The 26,728-nt window shown below is 37.8% G+C and overlaps 1 protein-coding gene across 1 annotated transcript in view; it reads right to left on the bottom strand.

Moving 5' to 3' along the window:
* The window catches only part of LAMA2 (laminin subunit alpha 2), a 403,470-nt gene that overhangs the window by 308,805 nt on the left and 67,937 nt on the right, over window positions 1-26,728 (bottom strand). Inside the window, exons 5-7 of the mRNA XM_036247762.1 lie at window positions 7,849-8,028; window positions 4,906-4,995; window positions 3,076-3,193 (exon numbers count right to left, since the gene is read on the bottom strand). Coding sequence (XP_036103655.1) covers window positions 3,076-3,193; window positions 4,906-4,995; window positions 7,849-8,028 — 388 coding nt within the window. The remainder of the gene's footprint in view (window positions 1-3,075; window positions 3,194-4,905; window positions 4,996-7,848; window positions 8,029-26,728) is intronic.

Here is a 26,728-nt window from a genome sequence, read left to right as displayed (position 1 = left end):
ATTTAGAATGTAGTATTTTTGCTCTATTGTTGGAGAGTTTTCAAAGTTTACTCTAGAAAACATGTCGTAATAAATATAAATCATATAGGCATTAAAACACAGTTTTATAACTTTAGGACAAAGCACAAGAATTCTTTAAAATCTTGTTGTAAAAATAAATTGCAAGAAACAGCCAAGATTTCTGCTGTCACTATAAGTAGAGGGAACTTGAGAGTAATACAAATTTATTCTCCTACTATCTAGAATTAGTGCTGCTGAGAGTGTTTATAGGCACGAGCTAATGTAGGTAACACAGTGAGGCTTGAGCAGCATGGTCTTCACACTCCGTGCAGAGAGGGCCCTCTGCCTACGGCCCTGGCTGCCGTTCCAAGGCCCAGCCTGCACAGCCTCAGAGGACATGGATAGTACCTACTCCCAACAGCCCTTTCTGTTCTGCCTTCAGCAGTTTGCTATTTCACAGAACGCCCACGACACAAACCTGAAACTGTCCTTTAGTGCAGGCTTAGCAATAAAATAAATAGTGTTTGCTCTTTAGAGATAGATAATGCCTTAAATAATATAGACTGATGAAAATCCAAATTGAACTTAAATGAATTAAGAGGCGAGTATTTATTTTATAGAAGGGGTTGTCATGTCACAAAAGGATTTTTTTTTTCAAATATGAAGGTGACTGAAGCACAATGCAACTTGGAAAATGAATTTTCATGTAAGCTTTTAGGAATGCATGCATTGTCCAAAGCATGACATTTATGTAAGGTTTTATGGTTAAGACCCCTAATTTTAATCTGTGGTTTTAAAAAATACATTCATTTTTCTCTTTGGAAATACAACCCTCCCATCTGTTCCATAAAGACAGATAAAATTGTTTCATAATTACACTGTTTTAAAAAATGTGTCTAGTAGCAAGTGGAAAACTCCTTTCAGGTTGCTCCTGTCCATCCCTGTTCTAACAAGTTTGACCTAACCTTTTGGTTTCCTTGTTTAAACACATATATACAAGAGGAGTGTGGCAAAGGGTTTTGCAGATGCACCGAACATTACACAATTATAACTGTGTGACAGAATATCAGAGGCATCAGGGAGAATCACTACCCTCAAATGCTACTCCCACTTCTGATGGCTGAAATTCTGCAAACAGAAGAGAAATTCAATTAAAATTTAAAGAAGTTTGAGAGCAAATATGCATGGGTAGCAGCTAACTTAAATTCACTCCTAGGGATGAATGTCCGCTCTCATTGGGAGAATTGGTGAGAACCTGAGGGACTGTCAGGGATGGGGTACGACACCTGAGCACCCCCCTCCCCCTGTATGATAGGGGGGGGGCATTCTGCCAGATATGTCTCAGTAATGATGGGAGATTTCTAAACCAAAATATATCACAAGCAGGTAGACAGATCAAAAAACAAAAGAAGTGTGCGGAACAATGGAGGGCTCCAGAAATGGATAGTATATGCAGAATCTTTAACTGAAAAAGAAATGTGTTTTATGGTTCGGAATATTTTGTGATTAAAGTTTGCTATGATTTAATAGTTTTAAGACCTACCATGTCTGACACCTGACACATGATAAGTATTTTTCATTCAATAAGTATTTAGAGTTGTTATTAGTTAAAAATTGGCTACCAGGCCTATATCGGAAATCACGTATACCTACTAAACTGAAAAATATGGTTAGGACTGATTACCTAAAATACTAATAACTGAATTCAATTGAACTGGGACTCATGGCTAGTTTGAAATTATAGGCCACAAGTCTTTGGTTTTAGGTCTTGTCTTAGCCTGAACAGATCTCCAGAAACACAGGTTACTAGCATCCCTATCACCCTGCTGAGCCAGTCGGCAATATTAGGCTATACACTCATTTGCTACACTTCTTGGGTATTTCTGTTCAGGAAAAACTGGACCTATGGATTATCTTCAAAAGTGGTGATATAAAAGTATAAATGTTGTTTTATTGTTTTTAATTACTGGTTTTTGGTTTGGTTTTTATTGTATGATAATTTCTATAGCATAGTTTATGCTAATGATTACCAGGATGCTATTTCTAACATTAACATCGTATACTGTCATTAATGAGAAACCATTTATTTAAAATATTAATGCTCATTATTAAAATAAATATTATTTTTCCACAAATTTGATTTCTTGCCATCTCTGTTACCTTTTACTCTCATATTCTTCCAAGCTACTAGCCACAAACATCACCATTTAATAAGTTTAACTAATGAATCAGTTTTTTGTTTTTGTTTTTCAAACCGTCTGTCTCTAAACTATCGGGTACAATCTCTCCCTCTGGTTTTTCTCTCTTTATTAAAATATGGGTATTCAAAACTATTTACTAGGGAAGAGGCCCTGAGGGAGGGGCTGCAAAGAAAGCAAACAGAAGGCACTGGAACTATATTGGTTTAATTTAATTTATTTATCTATTTATTTTTTTAAAATCCTCACCGGAGGATAATTTTCCATTTATTTTCAGACAGAGTGGGAAGGAGAGAGAGAGAGAGAAAGAGAAACATCAGTGTGAAAAAGACACATCAACTGGTTGCCTCCTGCCCTACCAGACCGGGTTCGGGACAGAACTGCAACCGAGGTACATGCCCTTAACCAGAATGGAACCCACGACTCTTTGGTCCATGGCCATCGCTCCAACTGCTGAGCCAAACCAGCCTGTGCCTATATTGATTTTAAAACCACTTGATAACATACCTCTTTAGAAACCTAGTCTCTGTCCAGTCTAGGGTGTACTGACTTAGCTTTCTATTATTCTATTAGTCTACATATACTTTATGCTATAAACCTCAGTCTCGCCCTGAGAACAGTAAGTGTATACCATGCTTTTATCTATTTATCATAATCCTCACACAGAGATACATTCATTGGTGTTTGGTAAAATAGAAAATAAAACCAAAAAACCGAGTAACTGAAATAGCAGGGTAAAAGAGATGGCCAGTTACCATTGCCTTGGACCAAACATAGAAACTGGAAATAGGGCTTACCTAAAACCATCACCTATTCATATCACCTGTGTGCCAGACAAGGCGGAATTACACATGCTGTTGGCTTCTCGGGAACATACCTTCACACTCGCTTTTAGTGAGGAAAGTGCCGGCTCGCCAAGGCTTCTGATGGAACCCGGGACAGCACCGGTCACAGCTGTCACCGCACGTGTTGTGCTCGCACTCACAGCGGGATTTCTGATCAAAGCGGGGGAAGACAGATTTTAGCAGCTTTTAGAACCATAAATGAAAGGCTTTCCCTAAAGTGTCGAATGAAGAGAAAAAAAAACGTCTAGACTATGTACCAAAATGTAACAGGCCTGTCAGGGTGAGAAGGAAGATGTGTCTGTCTTGACAGACCCCGGGTTGCAGAGGTCGGGGCTAGTCCTGGAATCAGTAGGCTTCATCGGGGGAGAGAGCAGAGGCCCAAGCGGGAGTGGTCTTAAAGACTGAGATCCCTTCTTTGATGCCCGAGAAAGTTTTCAGGGTTGGATTTAAGGCTTCCCTCAAAGTATTGTTAACATGTGGGAGTGTGGGCACAGGGGAGAAAGTCGACCCCTGGGCACTGCGAGGCATAATTGTGATAGAAATCAAATATCCCAGAACTGAATCTCCTGTCTGTGTGCTCCAAGTACAGGTTTGTTTGTTTTTTTTAATTGAATATATTGGGGTAGCAATGCTTAATAAAATTTTATAGGCTTCAGGTGTACAATTCTGTAACACATCATCTGTACATTCTATTGTGCGTTCATCATCCAAGTCAAGACTTCTGCCATCACCATTTATCCCCCCTTTACCGTCTTCACCCCCCCCCCCGCCCCACCCGCTTTTCCTCTGGTAATCACTATACTGTTGTCTGTGTCTAAGATTTTTTTTTTCTTTGCTTAATCCCTTCACCTTTTTCACCCAGCCTCCCAACACCCCTCCCCTCTGACAGCTGTCAGTCTGTCCTCTGTATCTGTGAGTCTATTTTGTTTGTTAGTCTGTGGAGCACAGTCTTGATTCATCACATGGAACTGGCCCTCCAAGGCTGACGTGTGGACTCTCAGAGCTTAAAACTGCTCCACCGTGACACCTGGTAGACACATACCCTGCAGAAAGCAGCACCCTGACATGCCCAGATAAATATACCAAGGCATTTGAACCTTCCCTAGGAGGTAACACTGTGATGCATTGGTCAGAAAAGTAGCTATTACGGAAATGCCATTTGCATTACAATTTTAGTAGGAGAAAACAAATCTCCGTGTAGGTAGCTATGTTCACCGATCTTACTATTCAATATATTTCTTCCATATACTGCACAGCAAATGATTTTATATTTCACTGGTTTGTTTATGACTGAAAAGAAAGATGCCCATTCATCTTCTTTTTAGTTTATGTTCACTTAATATGTTGTCATTAATGAAAAATTTGACCCAAAAGCATTCCAGCATTTTCTAGCCTTGCAGTTTCCATTTTCTCTTGAATGTTCTCTTCCACCCCTCTCTATTGCCCCTGCCCCACCTGTCTGTTCCATGGCCGTCGGTAGTCATTCCACGCACGTTTTTCATTTGTTTGCATTAAGTTCTTTTTGATGAAAACTTTGGAAAGAAATGATCAGGTTGATTGATGGCCAGCATTCTCTACAACTAAATCATACAGCAGGCTGTCATAGGTAAAGAGGTTTGAAAATAAAAAGACAAGTTTGGAGCCTTTTAGAGGAAAAAAACCTAATCTGGTTTCTGATACTGTGAGGGCTGACTTCAAAGTCTATCATGCTAACGGCCAGCTCTCTCCGCCGGCCCAGCTGCCTGCTGCACGGTCTAAGCGGGACCTGGCACCCGTTCACAGCGCCCCTCTCGGCGAAGCCTCTTGGGGAACGTTTTACAGTTCAGAGCTTCATCTGCCGAAGCCCCTCTAAATATACGTACACTTGTCACTGGATCGAGCGGACAAGCCCGGGCATGACCGTAGCAGATGCACATCCCTCCGACCGAAATATCCTTGACGGAGTAGTAGTACTGCAAAAGCAACCAGAGAGAAATCCTGTTCATCTGACGGCAAGGGGAAAGCGACAAAGGGGGCATTCAGTACAGACTTCACTTTCTGCCTTCCCCCTGGTTCGAAGCACGTCTGTGTTTCTCCAGGTCAACTGAGGGCCCAGAGCGGCCAGGTCACAGCTCCAAGAGAGGACGCTCTAGTTTACGGGGGGTGGGCGCTTGAGAAATCCTCTCCCACAGACCTACATAGCCCCTGCAGAAGTGTTTGTTATTGAGGGCAAGTTGTTGTAATTCTTCATAAAAGTGGTTTTAGTTTCTTGAAAGAAAACCTCTTTTATTGTCATTATGCAAACCGCCGTTTCTGTGAATCGTATGCAGACTGTTTTATTTGATGGATCTGAAAAGAATCATCAAATTTTAGGGGAATGTGCTCATAACGACACATTTCTGAAACATATAAAGAAGGAAGTGAAATGTAACTAACTGCAAGATCCAGCTAACATACTGCGAGGAGTGAACTAGATGGGCAGAACACTAGTCTTTTTTTCATTATGAAGTTAAAATGTCCGTGCAATTATTTCCTGATCTGAAGTTAAGATAGGGTTATGTTTCTAACTTTTTAAATCTGCCCAGCCATTTGTAAAGATTGTTTATAATTATAGAACTGAATTATTTTAAAAATTCTAATTAACATGTACATAACATTTTATAATTGTGAGAGTGTTTCACATTATCATATGGAATCCAAATAAACATCTCAGTGGCATGTAGTTCTATTGTTCTAATTATTCACATTTTTAAAAAAGAAGATTTAGAAATAATAAGTAGGTAGACAAAAATCTGAGTTCCGTAATTACAAAGTCTCCTTTCCATTTACATTTTTCGTTTTGTTTTTGTTGTTTCCATATAGTATCTTTTATAATATTTTTGTTACATTACCTTACTTGGTATACCTACACTTCGAATTTATGAAACTTGCTAGGAAGTTTAGGGAAAAAGTCTGCCTTTCACTAACTTCATCACATAATCATATAGATAAAAATAGGCATATTTGCTTGGAAAGCTGATACAGTAGTTTTTGTAGATGTTTTTAAACTGGGAAATCTGTTTTAAATATAAATGTATAATGCTTCACTTTTGAGTCATTGAAAGGAGTTGAAATTTAATATCCTACTTTAATATATTTAAATTTACATGCAGTGTTTACTGAACTTTACTTTGGAAAAATATATTTAAATGTTGAATTTTCCTGAATTATTTTAAAGGCTCATGTACAATGAAGTTGTAAATAATAGATGTGCACCTCAACCTCCACTATGCCTTCTGCAAAAGATGATAAAAGAAACCCATTTATTTTCATTGATTTTTTTTCTCCTTTGATAGATGTACTGTCAGGAAAGATTAAATTTCCCTTCAAAATTATTTAGTCTTTCTCAGTATATACTTTTAAGTCATGCCAAAATTAAAGTTAAAAGTGATTTTTCTAACAAGAATCTGCAATATTATATAAAATGCTATAAAATAATGATTACTTCTGCATAAGATAATGTATAATGTGTGGATGTATACTACATGGTAAAATTATTTTAGGTTTGGAATCATGGGCACTAACACAATGAACATGTATTATGTGGAGATAACAAAACTTTCAAAGTTATTATGTGATGATGGAGAGACCAGGGAAGAATAATTTAAGTAATGAGAAGAGAAAATATATGAGGAATATTTATGAACTATGGAAAGAACTGCTCTTCTCTATTCAGCCTAATGGCTCACCGATTTGGCGATTGCTGGCAATAGTCTGACCTCAGTAAGATCATTTTAGAGCGAAGGGTTTTGCCCCACAATTTTAGTTTCTCCCTGCAATCCTCTTTTCACATCTGCCTCTCGTCACACAGTAGATATTCTCTTGCATGGATTTGTTTTATGGATTTATAGCTGAATTGACTCTCTTGGTAATAATATCTTGGTTGTGTAGCAGCATATACGGAGGTGACATAATCCTGTCATGTGTCAGAAGATAGGCAGGAGGAAGCACGGTTATCACTCATAGCAACCTGGGCTGATCCTCTATGTCATAATCACATAAATTCCAGTTTAACACTGGAAAACAGCACTTCTGTTAGCTCGTTTTCAAAGATCTGTCGGAAAGATACTATATGCACTTTCCCCCCTGATAGTCTACTCATGAAGGGAAATAAAACAATATGTAAAATCAGTTTTTCCCGACAGTAGTGCTTTTTAAAACCATGGCTTGTGATTTATTAATAAAGCACAAAACTAAGTTATTTAATTGGATAAAATAGTCCACAGACCAGCAACATTGACATTGCTGGGAACTTGCTATAAATGCAGTTTCTCAACTCAGCGCTCGACCTCCTGAATCAGAACTGGCATTTTCACAATATCACCAACTGATTCTATGCACATTAAGGTTTACGATTTATTGCTCCGTGTGTGCGTGCATGTGTGCGTGTGTGTATACTGGGTCATGATATAAAATTTATTTCTTAGTGTTGGTTGCAGCCCAAAATGTTTCAACTTCCTATAGTAACTCCCCAAAGCCAATTATAATAGTACAGATCACCAAAAGTGACAAGACTAACCTACTTCTCAAAAATAGGATTATGAGCTAGGCATTATAATCTTTATTTTACAAAAGAGGAAAATTTAGAAATGTTAAAAGTTTGATCAATGTTACACATCTAACAAGTAGCTGAGCTTAGATTTGAAAAGGTCTATCAAATTTTAAAGTCTTTCATAATAACTACTCTTAGAAATCATGGAAAGATCTATTTTAAAATTATTTAACAGAAATTAAAAAGACTGTTGCAACATCATTCACAGGCTACATTGTGATTCATCATAACTTACTCTTCGAGTGACAATGGGGTCAATTTCTCTTGGGTCTTTGTGAGCAAACATCATCAAATCGGCATTCAAGGTGCGGATCCTCTGAAATCTCAGGCGAATGTAACGAGCAGAGGTAAACTCTAGCAGTTCAGGAGAAGGATCATCTGCACTTGGTCTCCCATTGATCAAAGAGATGTGAATCTACACAATGTGGAAAATAATTTAACAATTAAGTTCATAAAAACTAAGTATCTGGTTTTGTTTTTTTTGTTTTTTTTTTTTCTTGGAAAAATAAAGATAAGCTCTCTACTCCCAATTAATTAGGCAAATGCAGCTTCATGTTTACTGGAATATAGTGAAGTAACTGGAGGATTTTATATACCTTTTAATACATGTATATGCAATACATTTGTTTATATTTTAGTTGTTCTCTGTCTATTGCAATTAGCAATAATCCTCTATTCCAAGACATTGAATCTACTTGACCTTCCTAGGAGTTCCATACATTTTTAAATTACATTATCTTTCTCTGAAATTTGTTGTGCCCTAAAAATATTTAGAATCTGATATACAGTGGAAAACCAAAAAACTTGGTTTAAACAAAAGCTACAAAATAGACAAAATAGGAATTCATCAAATACTTAAAAAATTCTAAACTTGAAAGTATCTAATTATATATAGCCTTAGCATATATATAGAAAAAACTGACACATTGCAAGAAAAACTAGACAAATTTCAACTAGACAAATCTACAAACATAGTGAGAGATTTTAATTGATTGTTCACTTGTTGTTGGTTTTTTAGTAATTGTAGATCAATAAGACATCATGTATCAAAGGTATAACACTTTCAATGAAAATGCATTAACACTTGGTTAGTATTTTAGGAAAATAACTTAGCACAATTGACACCAAAATAAATAAAATCTAATTATACTGTTTTCTATGTGCAAAATAAAGAAATTACCCTTCTAAGATGCATGAATCCCACATGCTCTCACAAAGATTTCACAAGAGCAGAACATTTTAATGAGGACTAAACAAGTTTGATAAGATAAAAAGAACCCCCATCACAGATAATAGCATTTTTCCACCTTCATACCCAAAGAACTCCCATAAATCACAAGAAAAAAGACCAACAACATAATACAAAAATCAGACAAAAGATACAAGGGAACTATGAAAGAAAAATATAAATGGCTATTAAAGTTTTGATAAGATAGTGAACCTCACTCATTAATTAAAAGAGAACTGTTCATTAAAACCATAATAATAAATGTTTTTCCATTTTTGTCTGGTGGTCAAAACCCTGAAATATCATGATACTGCCTGATGGCGAGTGGCACAGGCATTCTCATACACTTACAGGTGTGGGTGTGAAACACACACCCCTGGGAAAGTGAGTTTAGCAATAACTATCAACATTACATATGCATACAATTTTTAAACTAGACATTCCATGTCTGGGAAATTATCCTACAGATATATATATATATATATATATATATATATATATATATATATATATATTATTCCTAGACAGCATTCTTTGCAACTGCAAAAGTCTGAAAACAATGTAATATCCATCAATGTGCAACTAGTTAAATAAATTATACATCTATATACTGAATTAGTGTACCATAAAAAAAGGATGGGGAACCTCAATATACTGTTAGGAAAAAGTACTTTAATTTTTCTGTACTTTGCAAATGCATTATTATCTATGCAATAAATTAAGTCAAATCAAAATTGCTGAAGAAATTGAAATTAAGTGGAAGGTATTGAACTGACCCCCCCCCCCCCCACACACACACACACACAGCATGTACACACAGGCACAGGGGCTAAAGAGACAGGAATGCAAGAAAAAAGGAATCATGTGCTAGGCTGGAAGCTGTCCAGAAACACGACATTCCATGCATGTGCTGGGAAACTGTGACTTGAGGTCACTCACTGGAATTTTCACCCACTTTTGCAAGATTATATATCATGTGTGTTAATTACATTTTTTGACAGAAAAAGCAATGGTATGTGTTTCCATTTTGAACATCCTGCATTTAGATAATCCCCGAGAGCATTTTACAAACTGATGCCAATAAACGACTGAGTCACTAGAGAAATAAATATAGCAAACTCTGAGATGAGAAACTCATTCTGATGTCATAAAGAATAAACTCAAAATGCCCCATGATAAAAATATGTAATGTCCCAGCTAATTGAGTCTACCTTGGATACTTAGTAAAGAATAAATTCACTTAACACATTTGAAGATGACAGAATGCAAGGTCTGCTAAATATACTGAATCTAAAAATACTGGAAAAAGAATTCTAAAAGAGTAAAGTGGAGCTTGTATATTCCACAGTTCTGGAATCTTGCAGGTGAACCAGAAATGTGTTTAAGTTGTCTCTATTACTTAAGAAGGCATCAATTAATTGTTAAGAGAATGAATAAATAGATACATGAAACTATTAAAATTAGTTCACTTTAGAGACTAATTTTGGCAACCAAAAAAATCACCAGTGCCCTTGAATTCCTGCTTAATTTCTCTTATCAAGCTCTCCCTTGAGTGCTCCTATAAATGCTATTCGAAGAAAAGAAGGAAATCACTACATGTCTAGGATGAAAGTTTCTGGAAATTATTAAGGCTTATTTGGTGTTAATTCTACAGTGAACATGTGGTTGTACATAAAATCAGTAAGTTCCTCATTGATACCCACTGGAAATGGAAAATAAATGGTGTGCATGTTCTCATTTAGGTAAATAAACCACATGATGGCTACATAAAGGATTCAGCAAAAGAACACTTCTCACAGCTTTGGTATTTTCATCAAGCTACGTTGCCAAGAGATCTTGTGAGTAGAGTTGATCCCAAGCTGCTTCTGGATTATAAAACCAGCCAGCTGTTTGGCCATGTTGTGAGCAGCTTCTTTCTGTCGTTCTTCCTTTTTTCTTCTCTTCAAATAAATCATAGCATTGGCTAGGATATTTCCACTGACATGATGCTTTATAATTCCAAGTCCTCTGGCTAGTTGAGCATACTTCCTGATTTCCTGCGGGGTGACAACTGGAGGGTGTCTGTCTTCAAAAAGATGAGAAGTGTCAACCCTCAAGACCACCACTGTCTTGCTGTGAGGCTGTGGGAAGTCTGTGGCAGTCGAGTGTCCTCTGAAGTGATTTCTATTACAGACATGTTGGTGGGTGTGTGTTCATGCTGTCGGAGGAATTCATTCCAACTGAAAATATCAGCCTGAGTAACAAACTGTCTTCTAGATTTTAAAATTACACTCTTCTTGGAAATTAGTTTCACAGAAAAATCAAGAGGAAAAATACCGTTAGTTTATGACCAAATGACTAAATCAATATTGCACTCTACTCATGCAAATAATTCTAATTTTATTTGTGTAAGCATACTATATAAATCATGTTCCCATTGCAGATGGATAAACATTTGTGACTCTATGGCATTTTTACTTCTATAATTAGAATACAATTTAAAAATGGTTTATGCAGCAAATCATCAGATTGCTAGTATGAATAATTGTCCCTTATTATGTTTTTCTATTTATATTAATACAACTGCTTTAGATTTCTGGAAGAGCTATACTTCTAATACCCTACCCAATTATACAAATTTCTTGAGTGGCTGGATAGATGGGAGAATGAAGGCTGCGTAGAAATCATTAATAAGGATTAGAAACTCTAAACTGAGTACTGGAAGTGAATGGAGTTGACAATGTGATCGGCAGTGTGTCTTCTTAGAACGTTTAAAAATTCCATTTGAATTGTCAATCTCTAAATTTGCCAACAAAAAAGGTACAACGACTTGTAAGTAAGGTGTCTCCAGGAGATAAAACAATAAAATCCACATGTGTAAGATGAGATTAGCTGGCTACAGGTGCAGCCAAAGAACCTATAGGTGTGTATGTAAATGAGAGATTGAGATTTTTAGGAACCTTACATGAAATCATGGTTAATATGGTATTATTTCAGACAGAGAGAGAAACTTTGAAAAATGAGCCTAATATCTTATTTTACCCTGAGGAAAAAGAAAGCATATGTTTGGAGAAAGGGGGTGAGCTGGATCAATCTTAGGAAAAGGGGACAATGCAACAATTTGTCATTGTGTTTTCGGCACAGGGCAAAAGCTCTGGCACTGACTCCATATCATCAATAAGAACCCTCAAAGGATGAATATTTAGTCCTCACAATACCTAATCTTCCAGTAGCATTTGAAACGATTGAATATCCATTTACTTTCAGGACACCACACTATCTTTGTTTTCCTCCTAACTCTCCGGCTACCCCTTCTCACCTCCTTCACTGTTTACCACTTTTCTTCTCTCTAACTCTCATACCAAAGCGTCATGCTGTTCAGTCTTTGGCCTTTTCTTTTGTTCTACTTACACGTACTCACTTAGTGATGTCATCAGACATCAGCTTTAAATACCATCTAAACTGATGTCTCCCACATCTGTATCTCCAGCCCTGATCTCTCCTCTGAAGGTCAGGATGCAGAATCCAACTGCTTTTTTGACACATTTATTTGGCTATCTGTAGATGTTTCAAACTTATATCTGTAGGAGTTCCTGTTCTTCATCACCACAGTCTTCCCAAATTCACTAAGTAATTTTATTCTTTCAGCTATTCAGGCTACCAACTTTAAGTCATTTTCGACTGCTCTTGTTTTCTTCATTCCTGCATGCAAAATGTTGAAAATCTTGTTGGCTTTTATCTTCAAAATATATCCAGCATCTAAACACTTCTCACCACCTTGGGCTAACACCATCTTAGTCCAAGCTTTCATCATCCTCTAGCTGGGCACTACAATAGAATCAAAACAGGTCTTCATGCTACCATGCCTAACTCCCGGTGGTCTATTTGTAACATAGCAGCTGTTTCTTTCTTTTAGTTTTTAGTAAAAGTTTCCATCAATTTATTCTCAGTAATCCCTAAAACAGAAATCACAAGTTTAATATTAACCATTTAACATATTGTACGTCAAACAAAGCCAACTTTCACTCATGCTACAAGTGGTCTATGTTCTTTTACTTGTATTTGACACATAATCTTTAATAATATCTGCAGAGATTTCTATTCAATAGATTATATGTAAGAGTTTTAAAAGATGGTAAGCAACTTTATGAAAACAGTGTGAACCATAGCAAAAGAGATCCATTCCAGCTCAAATGTGTGTTATCTACCATTGAGTGGGCTCCAACTCCTGGTAACCCTATGAATGAGTGAGGTCTGCAATGGCCTGTCCTCAGCTCCTGTGGACTCCTGTTTCTGGCTTCTTTTACGGAGTCAGTTCATCTCACACTTGGTCTTCCTCTTTTCCTGCTACCTTCAATTTTCCCCAGCATTATCGTCTTTTTCAAAGAACACTACCTTCTCAGGATGTGTCCAAGTAAGACAGTTTCAGTTTTGTCATTTTTGCGTCCAGCAAAGTTTCAGGTTCAATTTGCTGAAGGATGTACTTGGTCTGCTTTCTGGCAGTCCAGGGAATCCATAGAACTCTCCTCCAATATCGTATTTCAAAAGAATCCTTATTGTCCTACAAGTCTTCTGCAGTGTTCAGATTTTGCATCTGTACATAGTAATTGAGAATGCAAACGTGTAGAAGATCTTAGCTTTGGTCTTCAATGACACACTGTTTTACTTTGGGGTTCTTTCCTACTGCTTTCACTACTGCCCTTCTGAGTATCAGCCTTCTCTTTATTTCTTGGCTGCCATCTCCATTTAAATTGAGGACCCAGCCAAGGTAAGCAAAATCTTTAACAAGTCTGGGATCTTCATTGTCTATATTAAAGTTGCATATTTTGGCACCATGGCATAATGAATAGCACATTGGATTTCTAAATCTGCGTATTTCTTCTTGATGTTCAAATGCAGTCTGCTTTGGCACTTTTATCTTTCCTTATTTCAAATCTTTGCTGTTTTCTTCCAACATGAGCCCCATGCCATAATTCCATTCACTGTTCGCAAACTGCACAAAAGTCATCATTTTCTGAATGGGAGTAAAAGTGTTTAGTCTCTCCTCACCACTTGGTGACTTACCATTTAACTTGCAAATTCTCTTGAGGTCAGATCTATTTCAAGGAGTTCTCTAAATATTTCTTATAAAATATAACTCCAATCACCTCATTCTTTCCCTTAAAATCTTCCAATGATTTTCTATTTTCCTACCAATAAGAGGCAAAAATTTTGCAATGAACTATGAAATCCTATATTTTCTGTCACACTGTGCCCTACCGCTCAACAGTGCCAGAAGAGAAAACAATCTTTGGGGTTCTTTCCTACTCCTTCCCTTATTCAGACTGCTCCAGCCATCTTTGTTGGGGGACATCAGATAGGCCTTTACTTCAGGGCTTTTGAGTTGGGGTCCCTTGACCAGAATGGTATCCTCCCAGATTTGCAATGATCACTTTGTCATCTATTTGGCAAATTCAACTAGCTTTCTACCTAAAAATCTCTTTCACAGAATAATTAATCAGATTTTTTTCTGTAATTATATGAGTAAACTTTATTGCCACCAAATGAAATTAAAGTCAGTAATCCTTCGTATCATTTCTACCCAAGTAATTTGAGTTAAGTTGGTTTAAAGAAAATTAGGAAATTAACAGCTTCGATACATGATTTCCTTATAGCTAAGTCTACTATGTGTGTTAATATTAAACTTTAGTAAACTTTATTCTCTAGTACACCAAAGTTTCATTTCGACAGGCTATTTTTAGCTGAGCAGAACACATTAATGTGTTTCCTGAGTCATAAGGCATTGTATGTGAACTTAAGAACTGCTCAAATTGGAGACTTCCGGTCAAGATGGCGCGCAGGTAAACGCGGTATCGCGTCCTCCCACAACCACATCAAACTTACAACTAAACTACAGAACAACCATCATTCAAAACCACCTGAAATCAAGCTAAATGGAAGTCCTACAACTACAGAATTAAAAAAGCAGCTACATCCAGACTGGTAGGAGGGGTGGCGGCACGACGGGCTGGTCCCACACCCACGTGTGGCGGATAAAATCAGGAGGCTCCCGAGGCTGGGAAGGTCCTTCCTGAGGACTGAGGGGTCCCCGTCCCACACCAGATGCCCCGCTCACGGTTCCAGTGCCAGGAAGAGAAGTCCCCATAACTTCTGGCTGGAAAAACCAGCGGGAACTGAGGCTCAGGGAGGCTGAGGCGGCTGGAGCTCCAGGCAGCTCCTTAAAGGGCCCGCGCACGGACTTATCGGACTCTCTCCCTCTAAGCTCAGAGGGGAGGCAGCTCGAGGGGCACCAGAGACATACAGGGAAGAACTGAGCTGTTTGGCACTGGAGCGAGGGCTGGAGAGGGGGCTTTCTCGGGGACAAACGTGCTGTCAGAGGCCTTTGTTCCTTTGGTGAGCCCTTCCCGGGGGCGGCAGACAGAAGCCATATCTGGGACTCCAGCAACCTGGCTCACACTGGTAGCCCCGCCCTGCTGACTCCCTGAGGCCCCGCCCCACCCAACTTTCAGGCCCACCCAAGCTGTTGCCACTTGCTTAACCATAGGATTGGCCTGTCTTGGATCCTGCTTCAGGTTTTTCCTAAATTCTTTGAAACGAGCAGCATCTGGTCTCAGCGAGCCCCATGCCTCTCATTATGTAATACACTGAAACAAACACAGGGCGGCAGCCAAAATGAGGAGACAAAGAAACAGGTCCCAAAAGAAAGAACAGAACAAAACCCTAATAAAAGAACTAAGCGAAATGGAGATAAGCAACCTAACAGATGCTGAGTTCAAAATACTGCTTATAAGGATGCTCAATGAACTTAGTGAGAACCTCAGTGAACTTAGGGAGGGCCTCAAGAGCATAAAAAAGGACCAGTTAGAAATCATGGATACACAGTTAGAATTGAAGGAGGCATTAACTGAAATATAGAATAATTTACACAGCTTCAATAATAGAGTACGTAAATCCAAGGAGCAAACCATCGATTTGGAATATAAGGAAGCAAAAAATGCCCAATCAGAACAGCAAAAAGAAAAAAGAATCCAAAAAATGAGGAGAGTGTAAGGAGCCTCTGGGACAACTTCAAGCGTGCCAACATTCGCATCTTGGGGGTGCCAGAAGGAGAAGAGAGAGAACAAGAAATCGAAAACCTGTTTGAAACAATAATGGCAGAAAACTTTCCTAACTTGGTGAAGGAAACAGACATACAAGTCCAGGAAGCACAGAGAGTCCCAAATAAGATGAACCCCAAGAGGCCCACACCAAGATACATCATCATCAAAATGCAAAAGGTTCAAGACAAAGAGAGAATATTAAAAGCAGCAAGAGAAAGGCAGCTAGTTACCTACAAGGGAGTTCCCATTAGGCTGTCAGCTGATTTCTCAAAAGAAACTTTGCAGGCCAGAAGGGAGTGGCAAGAAATATTCAGAGTGATGAAAACCAAGAACCTACAACCAAAATTACTCTATCCTGCAAAGCTGTCATTTAGAATCGATGGACATATAAAAACTTTCCCAGACAAGAAAAAGTTAAAGGAGTTCATCACTACTAAACCGTTATTCTATGAAATGATGAAGGGTCTTTTTGAAGAAAAAGATAAAATGTATGAACAAACAAAATGGCAATGAATACATATCTATCAACAATGGAATCTACAAACAAAATGAACAGGTAGAACAGAAACATTCTCATAGACACAGAGAACATTTTGTTGGTTGCCAGTTGGGAAGGGGGTTGGGGGAATGGGTGAAAAAGGTGAAGGGATTAAGAAGCACAAACTCATTGCTAGACTGACAAACCTCAAAGGGAAAGGGGTTGGGGGGGTGGGAAGAAATAAACCAAAGAACTTACATGCATAACCAATGGACACAGACAATAGTGTGGGAAAAGGTGGGAGGGGGGCGGGAGTGAGGAGGAGGGGGTCTATGGGGGAAAAATGTGGAACATCTGTAATACATTTTACATCCAACAATAAAGATTTGAAAAAAAAAAAAAACTGCTCAAATTAATTTTGTTAACCACAGAAAAGTGGGCCTTACCCATTGGTTATCTCCTTCCTTGTGCAAATCATAGTCTGGCTATTTCATTGTCCAATCTATAAATTTGATGTACTACTATTTATAAGTTTATAAAAAAAACAATAAGCTATATTAGTATTATAGAGATTACTTAAACCCTATAGGCACACAATACCAATACAGCTATTTAACACAATACTTCGCTTCTAGAAGTAAAAGTTTTTACCAAATGTTATCATCTTTATGGATTATCTTTAGTTTTATTATATGTAACTGAATAATCATTGAAAAATATCCTTTCTTATCTCATCAGAAAAGTTTCACTGAAATTTTTAAAACTTTTTCAAATCAATGGAATATTTTTGTCTTAAAAATATGAAAAAACACAAATATATAAAAATTAATGTATAAATAGTGAAAATATGTCATTTATAATCCAGGTTAAATATTTAAACATTTCAAACTAGAAGTTTCCTATCAAGAAATTTTAGGGCCATCATGAAGAAATGGGGTATTATGGAATCAATATTTTTCCAGTGTTTTTTCCCCTGTAAAAATGATATTTTACTTCTGACACCTGGGTGGTTCCAGTTGCCCCTAAGAAACTTAGATTGCGTTCCCCAGTTCTTTAGAGTCACAATTCTTGCCTCTGTCATTCCTGATGAAAGCTTGTCCTTCTGCCTAATATTTGAACATATTCTTCACTGTCAAGCAATAGCCATTAATAAATTGTAGCATAATAAGAAAAATCAGTTCTCTTCAAAGGTATTTGTCCCTTTTTTACTTTTCTTCTCTCATAGTGAAACTGGTTAAAATATTGGGCTTCAGAGATAGTGGAGCTCCTCTCCTGGTCAAAGAAGACCATCCCTCTCCCCTTCTCTCTTTCATTTTTTATCAGAGTTATTTATTTTTATACCAACAGCAAATTTCCTGTAGCAATGCTTTCTACCTTTTATGAAATTAACACACATAAGGGCTAAGTTGTTAGAAAAGATCAGAAATAGAAGCAAAGTCTCAGCTGCCTTAGGAGTTCTCACCACCTCAAGCTTGGTATGGTCCTTCACAAAAAGCTTCTGGTGATCTCCTTGCTTTGTACAAGTCAAAGCAATCAACAAAGCACTTATTTCTAAACCCCGTGAGTTTAGGTTAGTCTCAACTAAAACATGTTCAGGTGGTTGACCTGTAATCAATCCATCATAATTGAATGGAACATCTTGGTATCATTCCCACTGGTGATGATGTATAAAAGGAACAATGATAACTAAATCTCTGAAATTTTCAAAAAGAGAAAATCATTGCTAAATGCAAATATCATCCCCCCACCTTTCTTGTCTCTAAAAGGACCTTGACACACAGGAGCTCATTGTAAATCTATTTTAAAATTTAAAGTTATTTTTAAATGATAATTTTAGAAAGTAGTCCAAGTTGAAAATGTTTTATTTATCACTTGTGTTTTTTTCTTTCTCCAGGGAAAGTATATAATATTTGCATGGATAAAAGAAGTGTTGTCAAAATAGGTTTTCTCTATTTCTCTTGGGAGCTTCTCATTTAAATGTTATCAAATGCACATGTCATTTCTAAATGTTTGTGCTGTCAACCTAAGACAATATAGGGATACAAACATCTTCTGAAATCCACAGCAGGAAAGAATTTAAAAGAAATAGCTTCAGAACAGATCATGAGGAAAACTCACTGAGAATGAAGATTTTCTGACTCTCCTGAAACATTTGCGTTGCTCCAAATTTTGTTTTGGGTGTGCCTCAACCAGACACAGACTAAGAGAACAGAACCATTAGTCATCTATTCCAACTTCATAGCTATTTCAGAAATTTCTTTGCAATACACAAAACCGTGCACATAAAACAAATATTGGTTATTACTGGATACCAGTGTTTTTGCTGGATACCAGACACTCTTGAAAGTGATCTGTGTATACTAAATCATTTAATATTAACTCATTTCATGCTTACAAAACCTCATAAGGTTGGTGTTATTATTATCTCCTTTTAAAGAAGAGAAACACATTAAAATTTTAACAAGTATAGCTAAGTTTATATAGCTAGGATGTTTTCCAACTTTAGTCTTACCACATTGGCTGCGCTCCTCAATAGAACTACAATACCTCACAGAGTAGGGTTTTAGTAAGTACTTGATGAATAAATAGTAGTGGGTCATCTGGGCACTATTTAAAGAATTCTTGCATTATAAATTTCACCACTAGTAAGAGATTCTTTTCCATTCACCCTGTTCCATTTTTTTTTATTTGCCTTCCTTCCATTCCAACCCTGTCTGTAACTGACCCCGGTTTTTGTTTTTTTTTTATCCTCACCGGAGGACATTTTCCCATTTTTTGTACAGACAGAGTGGGAGGGAGAGAGAGGAACAGAGAGAGAGAGAGAAACATCGATGTGAAGGAACACATCGAGTGGCTGCCACCCGCACGACTGACCAGGGCCGGGGACAAACTGCAACCGAGGTACGCGCCCCTAGCGGGAACCGAACCTGGGTCTCTCAGGACCGCAGGCCGACGCTCTAACCGCTGAGCCAAACCGGCCAGGGCTGACCCCGGTATTTTAACTTCGCTTTATCTTCATTGTCTTGCTCTTGCTCCTCTGACATTATCTATATTATCCGATTTCCCCAGGTCTTGGTTTTTCTTTATGAATTTGGGTAGTATTTATCCTACTAGTTTTATCCATTCTAGACTTCCTTTGGAAAACTGCTTACCATGCCTGAAAGTCACCAATCAGATGGACCACTTATTAGCGAATAGGCTTCCTGAGAACAGGAGTGAACTGTATGAAAGCACAGAGGACCACTAAGCCAAGAGACAGTCCCAGACTTGATGATCACTCCCTGGCACTGATCCATATTGGTAGAGATCTTCCAAATAAATAGAAGCAAAGCTCTACATTGATCAAAACCAGAATGGAACACATCCAAGGGTGGAAGGCTAAAGCATTAATTAACATGAAAAGAACTAATAAACCCTAAAGTCTTAGCAACATCATAATATACAAAGTTGGTTATGACAGGATTAGTACTTAAGCATTTTAATAAGTACTAATCATTCACTGGTGTGCAAAAAATATCAATTTATACTTTATGGGAAATTCCACTAAAAAGAAAGTACTAAGCCCTGGCTGGGTAGCTCACTTGGTTCAAGTGTCATCCCAATATGCCAAGGTTGCAGGTTTGATCTCCAGTCAGGGCACATACAAGAAGAGACCAATGAGTGAAAAATTAGCAGAACAATATCTCTCTCTCTCTCTCTCTCTCTCTCTATATATATATATATATATATATATATATATATGAATCAATTGAAATAAAAAGGAAGTACTAAATAAAGCCTCAAGTTATAGGGAGAGGGGAAAATAATAGGTTAATACCCCAAATAAATATCTGTGAAACTAACATGCTCTTCCTTAGTGTGGGGAGTTGTTAGGGAAAATCTCAAATCAGAATAAAAGCAACTGAGAGAACAATGACCTACATTGGTAGGACAGAACAGTCAGTACACTTGAAAGACATATAATAACAGCACAAAGGAAAACTTAAGCAACATTTTCCTGTTTTGTTTTCAGTCCCTGTGTGGGAACACTTGTTTAAAATTAAAATAAAATCTTGGAGCATGAGGTCTAAAAACAGTGCCAGATCCTGTGTCATTAGATTGGAACAAAACCAAGATGCTTAATTGAACGAGAAATCCAGTCTCTCCTTCATTTTCATTCTCTGACTCAAGGGTTACTCAGAGAAAAATTGTGTGTGTGTATGTGTGTGTTGCAAGTATGTAAAAGAAGCTGGATAAATATATTAATTTGACTTTTCCCCATTTATGTAGAATAGCAGTGACAAAGTTCCCTCCCACAGTGGGGAGGTGGTTCTGGAAATGCTACGAAGATTGAACATCAATGGGAGACTATGCATCAACAAGAGAAGAGGTGTGCCTGAACTTTGCCTTCTACTTCACATTCAAGGTCATACAAGCACTTAAGAGGGGGGAAGACCAGAGATTTCCTGGTTTAAACCCCCTCCAGCTCTGTGTTGGGGCTGTGGCTGTGGGGATGGTCTATATTCCCATCCCCTGACATGACAGTCTTTGGGGCTGAGGACAGAGTAAGTGACCAAATGTCAGCACAGGGCTGCAGGAGAAAGAGGTGGTAGAACTACTGACATCTGGGCAGTAGTTTGTAACAAAAGAAATGTGAAAAATAAAGGAACGTTGTTGCAATGGCAGTATTTCTTATTTTCCTATGGCTGAGTAGTATTACATTGTGTACCTGTACATCTTCTTTATGCATCAACTATCAGAGGACACTGGTTGGTTCCATGTCTTGGCCCCATGACTAATGCTGAAATGAACATAGGGGTGCATATATCTTTGCAAATAAATATTTTCTAATTTTGGGGGTAGATAACCAAAGGAGGGGTTGTTGGATCCTACGGCAACTCTATTCTTAATTTTTTGAGAAACCTCCATACTGTTTTCCATAGTGGTTGAACTAGTTTACATTCCCTTCAACAGTAAATGAGGGTTTCTATTTCTCCACAACCACTTCAACACTTATTACTTGTCTTGTTGGTGACAGTCATTCTAACAGGTGTGAGGTGGTATCTCATTATAGTTTTGATTTGCCTTTCCTTAATTGCTAGTGAAGTTGAACATCTTTTCATAGGATGGATCTTGAGAATAGCATGGTAAGCAAAATAAGTCAGATGGAAAAAGTCAATGCCCAGCTGATGTGGCTCAGTGGTTGAGCACCGACCCATGCACCAAGAGGTCACTGGTTTAAATCCCAGTTAGGACACATGCCCAGGTTGTGGGCCTGATCCACAGTGGGGGGTGTGTGGGAGGCTGCCAATTGATGTTCTATCTCATCAATGTTTCTATCTCTCTCTCCCTCTCCTTTCCTGTCTCCTTAAAATCAATTAAAAAAAAAATTTAAGAAAAAGTCAAGAAGCATAAGATTTTACTCATATGTAAGATATAAAGATGAAAACAAATGAACAAACAAGACAAACAAACAAACAAAAATCGTAGACAAAGACAATGAACAGTGTAGGGGCTGCCAGAGGAGAAGGGGGTGAGGGGAGGTAGGAAAGAGTAAAGGGGGTAGAATATATGGTGAAGAAAGGAGATTTGACTTTGGGTAGTAAACACACAGTGTAGTACACAGACAATGTATTATAGAACTGTACACTTGAAACCTATATAATTTTATTAACCAATGTCACCCTGATACATTTAATTTAAAACAAGAATGTGATGTGGGAAGGAACTATCTATAAATCTGACTTCATACTTAGAATTTTTTTGGAGTTACCAGGTTTGCAGCATATCCCTGCAATGTACACAGATGGCCAGATAGCACTAAAAAATATCAAGGGTTCAAGTAAGCGTTTCCTTGAGGAGTTTCGGTGTTAATTTTACATGCTTTATGGAACAGCAGCAAATGTGATCCACGTCAATAGTATCCCAAGTTCAGGTCCCTTCCTTATTCCTCACAGAGTTGAATCATCTTCCTTTATTTATTAGGTTTGTAGGATGTTGGCTCTCCACACCTCTGACATCTGTACGGCACCAGCAGATCTCTGAACAGAGTACACCAAGGGACCTCTCCTCCCACACAACAGAAGACGATGATTTCTGTCGATTTACTGAGTACACAGTGTTCTTGCTCCTTTGCTGGACTCACACTAATAACTGACCACAGGAAGCTGCAGGGCCGTGCCCTCAAAGAAGCTCAGATACAGCTTGTGCTGTTGGTTAGCAGGTGGGGGTGGGGACATGCTGAAATTCAGGGCTTCGTTTTCTGCAGGCACCCATGCACATAACACATATTTAGAAACATGAAAACTTCGGGGAAATAAACAGCTGACTCGAGGTCATTGGTCATTATTGTAAGTTACTTGTCTAAAGTGGGTTTGTTTCCCAACATCCCCCTTTCCCTTTCCTCTTGACAAACACAGCGTGAATGAAAGGTAAAAGGAATAAAACATTTAATCAATCATCCAGGGGCCAGAGCTAAATTGCTTTCTGTTATACATTTGCTGCCAAGTTCACAGAATCAGGTTTGTTTTCAATTATTTATAATATGCTTTCCCAGAAGAATTTATAATAGGCTGTTTAGGCGCTGTTCCCTTTTCTATTAACGACAAAAATACAACTGTTCCTCCTTAGCAAAAAGAAAAGGAGTTAAATTAGGAAAATTGCTTTGAATGTTGCTGTTGGGCTTAAGAGTTTTTTGGTTTTGTTTGTTTTCATTTTAAACTGGTTCCAATGAGACATGATAACAAGACTCCTTCATCTCTTCTCCCCTCTCCCTGTGTTTATTTTGAAAATAAGATGCTAACACTAGTCTCTCTTTTGAAACAGTTTATAATAATAACATCTATAAAATATATTTTAAGGCATGTTATGATTATTTATGCTTTTATGATTACAATAGCTATGTTCACTTGTTGCACTGAACGTGGTTCCTTGGAAACAAGGTGCACTGTAAGTCAAGTGAATATTCACTGCCCAGAATGCAATGCGTCTAATCTCTCTGATGTCGACAACCACCTTACTCTCTCATCTCAGGCTGCCCTGTAACTCTTCTCTAGGCCTCTCGTGTTCCACCACTATAAGCATCTCTGCCATCTTCTATATCTCTCAGTCTGATAAGGTGCTGATGAAAGACTCATTAATAGGAGGTTCTTTATCAGATAACTAGGTATGGCCATTTTTTTGTGTGTGAAAAACACAAGAAAGAATCTTTGCAATCCCACTTACACGCATCCCAATGGGCTGATGACCTACATGGAAAGACGATGTACAGATCTACAGACATTTTAACCCAATCATCTTACTCCTTGATAGCACAGGGCCAGAGACCACAATAGCCATCTCTGAAACCCACCTTTAGACACGATGAACGGGAATACACCCTTAGAAAGTGAGTTTTGAAAACACTAAGGCCTGTGACTGGCATTAGTATGGACTGGGATTTATTTGTATGTTTTTCTGAAAAGCTGATCAATATTCAGTCCCTCTTTAACTTTGTTCCCGATCACATACCTTCTTTTCTGTTTATTTTATTTATTTATTTTTTTTTATCCTCACCCAAGGACATTTTCCCATTTTTTGTTCAGATAGAGCGGGAGGGAGAGAGAGGAAGAGAGAGAGAAAGAAACATCGATGTGAAGGGACACATCGAGTGGCTGCCACCCGCACGACCAACCAGGGCCGGGGACAAACTGCAACCGAGGTACGTGCCCTTAGCGGGATCCGAACCCGGGTCTCTCTGTACCGCAGGCCGATGCTCCAACTGCTGAGCCAAACCGGCCAGGGCCTTCTTTTCTGTTTCTAACATTTTCTTCCCCGTCATAAGTAAGCACTGTCACTAGTCTGTCTCATGACCTTCCGATCCTCCAGTAATGTACTTTAGCTGAACTAATAATCCTTTTTCTTAACTGCTACCTCTACACCCCTGCTTCTCTGAGATTCCTTTATTGGGTCTTTAATGTATGTTATTTAAAAAAAATTTTTTTTTAATTACTCTCGGTTTTAAATAACCACCTTATTTTTACCTGAATCTCTTTCCTCCCATCTATATATTCCTATTTCATCCCAGTGTATATTTAAGAAACATAATGGTACTGACAAAGAGAAGGAAAAACATTCTGTAATGGCATCGTCGTCGTCAATTTATACAAGCTGTACAGAGATACACATATACCACCAACAATTCTATTTCTTCTTCAAGTAAAATTCTAAATATGTATGTTGGTCAACAAACTCGTGAGCAATTTTGAAAGAAGCATTCTAGAATTTATGCATCCAAATGAGTATCACCCTTTCAAAGTAATTATTCTGGGGTGCTGAGTAGAGAGATCAATATCGCCTTTTCTTCAAACCATTTTAACATTCCTTGTGTTTACATTGTTCCAGAATTGGCTTTTACATGGTAGGATGAGGATTATTTCAAAAACAAATGTTTTTGGAAGAGAAAATAGGTCATAAAAGTTAAAGATCAGAATAGAGGTAGAAAGGTCAAGTCGGAAGCAGAGGAAGGCTCAGGTCGCAGGGCCTGCCCACAGCTTTCTCCAGAACCCAGGACTGCAGGCGCCTGCAGGCTTTAGTACTCCATAAGTATCAACTACACGGCGATACTAGGAACTAGTAAAGATTTCAGGGGGAACTGTCACCAAAGATAAATTACTTGAAGAACTTTTCACTCAGTATAAAGGCAAATCCTTTCATCCATTGAAGACAATCATTCCCCATGGCAATGCCACTTATTTAAAAAAATACAAAAAAAGACGTTTAAAAAACTGTGTAAAGTCTGGCCAGTGTGGCTCAGTGGTTGAACACTGACCCATGCACCGAGAGGTCACCAGTTCAATTCCTGGCCAGGGCACACGCCCAGGTTGTGGGCTCGATCCCCAGTGGGGGGCATGCAGGAGGCGGCCAATCGATGTTCTCTCTCACCCATGTTTCAATCTCTCTCTTCCTTTCATTTCCTGTCTCTCTCAAATCAATAAAGAAAAAAAAAGAAATATAAATAAATAAATATTAAAAGAACAACTGTATAAAACAATACATTTGAAACTTAAATACAATTTATAATTCTGCCTGATGTTTTCAGTCATTAATATCATTAAAACACAACAAGTTAAATCAATTTCAGCACATTATCATTTTAGTGTAAATTTTCATATTTATAAAGTTATATCTTATCTTTATACATCACTGAAAGGACTAGTTGATAAATCGTGTTACTCTTTAACTTTGCGAAGAGTAAGAACAATTGTAGGTCATCTAAGATGTTCTTCCAGCTTGTGAAATGGATTGTGTTTATATTTCAATGAACATCTGTTTGACCAATTGAAAAGATAATTATTATTTATTCTTTTGAAACATTAAATATGCAGATAATAATAAACATCGATGACAAATATATTTTTCAGTTTCACCCAGATGTTTGGCATCATGTAAGACACCACCTTAGTTTGACAATAAAGTACTATATTTCTTGAGTTCTGACACATGATAGTGGGGAGGAATCTCACATGAATAAAGTGACGGGTGCTTCATTATTGTTCTCAACATGTACAATTCTACTGGCAAGACTTTTCAAATGTTATAACTGTAATTGTACTTAAAAATAAATGTCAAAGTTTACACGTATGACCAAAAGTCAGAATCAATAATCTAAGCATATAATTTCTATAACAATATAATTTTTTTAGAGCAAGTCTCTAAATTCAGAGTTTATCCTTTGGATCTTATTTCAAGAATGCACAATATGATCAAATTTGATATACATCTACATATACGATATGTTGATATGTAAGATCTGATATGAGCACTTAGAATGTGAATGTTAAGGGACATACAACATATATGCTAGTTTGTTTGCTTCTGTTCAATGCACAGCAAAGCTTGGGTTTCTCCACACGTTTCCGGGGAAGCTCTGGCCAAGTCCTTCTTTATGAGCCTGGAGCCCCTTCCCCTGACGTTATTTAATAACATTTTAGATTTTTAAGGAATCAAACAGAATTAGCACATAGTCAGTGGCTTATTATGTAAATCACATCAAGGCCTGAGTGCTCATTTCCCAAAAGATTATTTTCATATCCTGCAACAAAGAGAATATACAATGCTTGCAATATTCTTGCCAGAAATCTCTCTGTCCAAAACTGTGTGTTTGCTCTTTGAGTTTACTGGTTTTACCTTGTGTCTCTGACCTTGAAAGGTTGAAGGGCCTCTGGGATCAGTTCTAGGGCTGTTTGTCTCTCTTTTCAGTCTTCATGTACTTCCTGGGTGATCTCATACAGTCTCATGGCTTTAAGTTTTCAAATTCATGTCTTTAAGGAGTATTTCTCATCTGAACCCTAGAATACTATACACTATCTAT

Source organism: Molossus molossus, unplaced genomic scaffold, assembly GCF_014108415.1.
Source record: "Molossus molossus isolate mMolMol1 unplaced genomic scaffold, mMolMol1.p scaffold_m16_p_8, whole genome shotgun sequence".
Classification (NCBI taxonomy): Eukaryota; Metazoa; Chordata; class Mammalia; order Chiroptera; family Molossidae; genus Molossus; species Molossus molossus.
The sequence above is the reverse complement of the archived record's forward strand: the minus strand, read 5'-3'. Positions and strand labels throughout refer to the sequence as shown.